Consider the following 6,183-nt stretch of genomic DNA (forward strand, 5'->3'; position numbering starts at 1 on the left):
CTTTAAATGTCTATAAAAAAAAGTAAAGAATATCATTTTATGTATATTCAATATTTTTGAATATTATGAAAATATGAAGAAGCAAAACATCCATTATTAAGTTTTAAATTATAATTTATATTTGATTTTACTACTTATTATAAAGAATAATTATTACTCCAGAGTACATAAATCTTTCACATGCTCTTCTTTTTTTATACATTGGTCCATGTATTTTTAATAAACTCCTTAATGAAATGACTATTGACTATTCAAATTACAATAAATTTAAAATTAATCTTTCAAATTGCTCATACAATAAGTTGTAGAATATACAGTATACACCTTTACCTATTTTTTTTTTTGTAACATATGAAATTTAAATAAATTAGATCAAAAGACAAAATAAGAATAAAATATATATATAACAGTTTATTAATAAAGCATGTATAATAATTAAATATTAATTATTTTTTTCTGCATTGTGTTGTTTTTTCTTTTCTTTTTTTCAAATGTTTTTTTAATTTCACCTTCCTTTTATCTGCTTTTTCATCTTTTACTTGTTTTTTTCGTAACTAAATAAATATATCATACACAAAAAATATAAATGAATCTATTACACTGTATTAAGTATTAAAATCTTACTCGTTTGCTTTCAGCATCTTCATTTTTAGGTCTCGCAGAATTAGTAAATTTACTTTTTTCATCAGAATCAATACTTTCATTTTCTGATGCACTACTATTAGTATCATCACTATCATCATCTTCTAATATTGCCGGTGTATTTTGAGGTCCAGATAAATCGTCTTTAAGTCCAACAATTTTTTGATAAATTAAATCTTCACTAGTTTGACCAGATTTAACCAAACTAATATCTCTTTCAAAATCAACAACCTATATTCATTAAAAAATGATTATAAAGAAAAATATAATTTCTTAAATAATTTTAGATGTATTGTATAATGTACCTCATTTAGATTTTTTGGTATATATGCATTTTTGAATACTTCTTGTTCAACAATTTCTTCATTTGTTAATGGATTTGAATTAGCCATATTTTCTTGAAGCCGGTCAAGACATGTTTCCATATTATCTAATGTGATAGTAGGATCAGTAAGAAAGTCGAATAAAGATTTAATGGTTAATGTACCAACATCATGATGACGGAAAAATTCTAGAAAAAAATATAATGTATTAGTTATCAACAAAGTATCTACTATAAGAAAATTATATAAATTATATACCTGTAATGTTCGTACAATCTTTTCGAAGGAATTCTAAAGCATACGGATGCTCATGTTCAACAGCTTGAGATACATCAATCATCACTATTTCTCCATCGTTATACCTATAATTATAAATATGTTTGTCTTGTGATTATTTATTTATAATAATATTAATATGATAAAAAATATATTTACAGTAAATTAAACTCGCTAAGATCAGCATGTACAAGTTTACAAATATTGTATAGTTTCCACATAATTATTAAACAATCCCTATAAAGTTGGCATGCTTTAGACGAGGTTAAACGAGCATCCTGGTAAAATAAAAATATAATAAGCAGATACCTAAGGAAAATGTATTAAATATTTAAATATAAATCAGCACTATTACTTTTAATTTTGGGGCAGGCCAACCATCTTTACCGATAAAAGACATCAGTAAAACATGTGATCTTAACAAAATTGGTTGAGGTACTGGTAGACCAGCTGCATACATTCGAGCAAGATTACGCATTTCTTTTTCGGCCCATAAACGAACCATTTTTCTTGGATTATGCCTGCAGTAACCATGCCTAAATCTATGAAAGAAAAATATCAAAATTATTATCATATTAATGTTTAAATAATAAACTTAAAAAAAAAAATAAATGACTGAATACAAGTTTTGAATTGTGTTGTAATAAATATAAATAATGTTTTAATTTTTTATTATTTATTAATTAAGTGTTTAAAAATGTAACCTAACCAGGAAAGTACTAAATATCAAAATTTCCAAAATCTATTTTAAATTTTGAAAAAAATGAATACCTATTATTTGAAATAATGTAAAAAAATATTGCTAAAAATATCACATTTATACACATAAATGTACCATATACTATAATATGTATACATAAAAATTCAATTTAATTATCAAGTTATAAATAAATTAAATAAATAATTGTATGTCTACAAAATAATAATTTATTTAATAATTGATTACCTGAATTCACCAGTAACATAACGATCACGATCTTTGAATACCAATATTGATGTTTTAAATACTTTAATAGCATAATGTTTGTCACCATCAGTTGATGTTGAATGATATACATTAGCTTCCTTGCCAGTAGATATACATCCATCAATTTGTCCAATCATTCCTCTATTAAGTAATTTAAATAGTATCATTCGGGTTCTTGGATCCATTACTTGTTCAGCTGTAGCTCTGTCACACTTGTCTTTATTTCTAAATCTACAATATTACAAAAATCATTAAACATTGAAATAATTTGTTAAATATTAACAAGGCTGTAAATTTAATGCACTTAAAAACTATTAAATATGCATGCATATATGCACTAAACACTGACAAAATATGCAAAAAAATAAATATTAAAATTTGACTTTTATTCTTATTCTTTCATTATAATTTTTTTTATTAATTTTACAATTAAACAAAGAAATTAACGCGAATAAGGATAATACTCAAACATAGGCACTCCATTGGTCAATGGATAGCACCAAACTAAAAACAATTGTCTAACGATTTTTTGTCGTCCCATATGTACAAGTTGATATCAGGAAATTAATTTAATCTCAACTTCAATAGTACAATATAGTCAACACCTAACTAACAATACCTAACTAAAAATAGAATAGTACATAAAAAATCATTAAAACATGCATTTATATGCCCTAACCCAGAGGTCGGGAACCTGCGGCTCTTTGGGTAATTATCAATCGAGATCCGTAAAATATATATTATATTATTCCTGCGTTATTATAGTGATAAATAAAATTTTTCTATATTTTCTAAATTTAAGACGTATTATTATGTTTTTATTCCCTACCATTTTCTCAATGAAATAATAATACTATCTTTATTCTATACTATATATGTACTAATAAAGTAATAATTTATACACCACAATTAAAAAAAAGGTGTTCAAACCTGTGCGGCTCCCTGGATATCATAGTTTTGTAATTTTTTGAAAAAATGGCTCTTTCTTACGAAAAGGTTCCCGACCCCTGCCCTAACCCATCAAATATGCAAAATAAGATTTGATATTTGAACTATAAATAAGTCAAAACAAATTTTGGCAGAATCCATTTTATTATACGGTGTAGCAAAAAAAAACATGCAAATGCATTAAATTCACAGCCTTAAATATTAATAACTATACCGCATGGCATCAGCTTTTTTGTAGCTTTCCATTAGTTTATTAGAAGCTTCATGAGTAAGTACAGGCCCTTCATATGGATCTGTATTTACTTTGTCTAAATATTTTTTAATAAGATTCTCAGATGGTTGGTAATCACTAATTTTGACGTTTTTGTTCTGTTGATTTGGAGTTGTAGATTGAATTTGAGCTTTAATTTCATTTGCTCCTTTTCTACTATAACATCCTATTTGATTAAAAATGAAACATTATTAATAATAATTTAATCAATATTTTTAACTAATTACCATTATCAAAAAGTGTTTCATCATCAGTGCTATCATCTGAGTAATCAGTATCATATGTATTTTGATCATTTACTAACTTACGGCCATTATTATTAAAAGTCATCTCGCCAAATAATTTAGATATGTCATCATTGTCCTTGATAACCAATCTAAAAATAGTAAATCAATCTTTAAATAATTATTCCTCTATAATGTATATTAAGGATTTTTTTTTTATATAAATTGTATATACATGTACTGAAAATTACAATCTAACGGTAGTTGCAGTAATATTTGTTATTTGTTCTACATTAGAGGCAACAATTGAGTGTTTAAGGGTGTTGCTGGATTTGTTATAGAAATATCTGCATAATATTATTTTATTTTTATTTTGTTTTAAAAATTATATTATGATTAAATAATTAAAACCCTAAAGAAAAATATCAAATATTTTTTTTCATCAATATATAAGCACGACTTCAAGTAAGACTGATACCCAAGTGATATTTAATAGTATCTAGTTAGTATTTTTTCTGTTAATCTTTTGTTGTTCCCAATACTATCCAATTCTAAAATAGATAAAATTAATTTTTATGCCTTTTTTGGAACATATTAGGCTTCAGAAACACCTACAGTAAAAGTCTGGCACGCTTATATGCTATACATCATCGAAGAATAACCATAACATTGACAATATTTAATATTGACCTATCGGCTATCATAGATCTAAGTCTATACGACTATACTATACATTATCTAAGTTTCCAAAGTTAAACTGTAATTATAAAAATATACTTACGGAGAATCGTCATCTTCTGCATCACTGAACTGATGCATTTTTGACAACAGTAAACGCAGAGGTTATTTTCACGTGTAACATAAAACAATAGGAGGAATATTAAATAATTATGCGGGTGCCGGATGAGCTCAATACTTAGTTAAAGCCTAGAGATAGTTAGTTTTTCATGACTACTATGCCCAGTATGCCTAATAATTTCTTAGCACGTGTTATTATCTATATCCGTGGTTATTACTAATATAATGTTTATCAAAATAAAGTATAAACAGTGTTATCATTATCATTATCAATATTGCGTTTGATAACAAATAACCACAGATCACGATGTAGACAAGATCTTCTCTTCATTGTGCCACAGATTTAGGTGATAGGTCTATGTATAATACAATTTATTATAAATACACAGAATAGATTAAATTAAATACCATTATTTATTAATTTTCGACTAATTTTCAAATTGCAATTATATGCATTCTTAACCATAAAGAAATTTACACATTTTTGAGATTTTCACGAATCCCGACCAAGACGCTCATAAAAAATAAATATTAATTCTTTCTTCAATTATTATAATTAAAATGTTTCAGCATAATTACATGTTATTACAAGTTTGTTTACATACAAGTTACATGACAGTATTATTTATTTAGTTAGCTATTGATCTTCGTTTTCGCTTAAATCTGAGATCTTGCGGTAAACGAGGTTTTAGTCGTCGATTTTTTGTTTTGTTTACCAGGTTGTAGAATCGTGCACCTTCGGAAAAAATAAATTCTTATATAAACTATTTATGTTTGGCGAAGCTGGAGAAGTGTTTATCCTTGTGCAAAATCTAAAAAAGGGTTATACTTATAATTATATTAATTATATAAATGAGTAATGACAAATTAATGTTAGTCGAAACTTTGAGGAGGTAGTCGAGGTAATGGAATTGGGACTCGTGGTAGTCGGGATAACGGAAAAATACCTATAAAAAATGCAAATTTTAAAAATAGTCGTGTGAATATATGCTGTTTGTAAGCTAATTATTCGCATAAGAAATTATAATATTTTGAATGTGGAAAAGCAGGGAAATATACGTCATTTTCAAAGCAGAACTAAGACTAAAAAATAAAACTATAAAAACAGTACAAATAACAATAAACTTTCTATCAAATTAAAATGATAGGGGTCATGGAAGACAAGGGTGTAGCACGATTGCGCCTGCCCTACCTTTTTATATGCGAAAAGGAAAAAACATTATTTATTTTTATGGGTGATATACAATTGCGATTTTATTCATACTTTCAAAACATATTCACCATTACTGCTACCTATAAATGTTTGACAAACTGCACCTGTAACGTCGAAACTATAGGTTGCTGTGATGGTGAGCATGTTTTAATTGTGTGAACTGTTAATCGCTATATATTTTATCATCTATTATTATTCTCATAGAACAGTACCAAGTTTTGTGTTCTAAAACTCCTATCGCCATTTGATAGAATCATTAACAAATATAGGTAATTGGATTAGCCTAGATTTGGTTCCGGCATGGATGATCATGAGTTATCTGTCTCCAGAACCATTTCATCAAATTCTTTTTCGTCCATCACTTCCAGATTATTTGTGTTTATTTCAATTTCCGGTATATACTAAACGTTTGCTCTTGGTAATGAAATATTTTTAATAATTATTTATTCTTCCGTGCAGAAGAAAATTTTCTGTGCTTAAAACTTCTCCGTTACATTTTATACTTTGTTGAATTCAATTTC

At 26.4% G+C, this 6,183-nt stretch overlaps 1 protein-coding gene across 1 annotated transcript; it reads right to left on the minus strand.

Moving 5' to 3' along the window:
• Positions 1-385: 385 nt before the first annotated feature.
• Positions 386-4,655, minus strand: LOC132922133 (serine/threonine-protein kinase RIO1). Its single transcript, XM_060985482.1, has 10 exons — positions 4,433-4,655; positions 3,655-3,803; positions 3,371-3,593; positions 2,188-2,439; positions 1,597-1,783; positions 1,401-1,519; positions 1,224-1,327; positions 948-1,153; positions 625-873; positions 386-554 (listed from the first exon to the last, which is right to left on the minus strand). The coding sequence occupies exons 1-10, from the start codon at positions 4,468-4,470 to the stop codon at positions 447-449; spliced, it is 1,635 nt and encodes a 544-aa protein (XP_060841465.1). The 5' UTR covers positions 4,471-4,655; the 3' UTR covers positions 386-446.
• Between the last annotated feature and the right edge of the window lie 1,528 nt (positions 4,656-6,183).

Source organism: Rhopalosiphum padi, chromosome 2 (assembly GCF_020882245.1).
Source record: "Rhopalosiphum padi isolate XX-2018 chromosome 2, ASM2088224v1, whole genome shotgun sequence".
Classification (NCBI taxonomy): domain Eukaryota; kingdom Metazoa; phylum Arthropoda; class Insecta; order Hemiptera; family Aphididae; genus Rhopalosiphum; species Rhopalosiphum padi.

Excerpts from the sequence above, each read along its gene's own strand:
- LOC132922133 (XM_060985482.1), bottom strand. The coding sequence starts at position 4,470 with ATGCATCAGTTCAGTGATGCAGAAGATGACGATTCTCC. Across the intron at positions 3,804-4,432 it reads GCAGAAGATGACGATTCTCC|ATTGGTTATCAAGGACAATG; the intron begins GTAAGTATATTT and ends TACTATTTTTAG. Across the intron at positions 3,594-3,654 it reads TGAAACACTTTTTGATAATG|GATGTTATAGTAGAAAAGGA; the intron begins GTAATTAGTTAA and ends TTAATCAAATAG.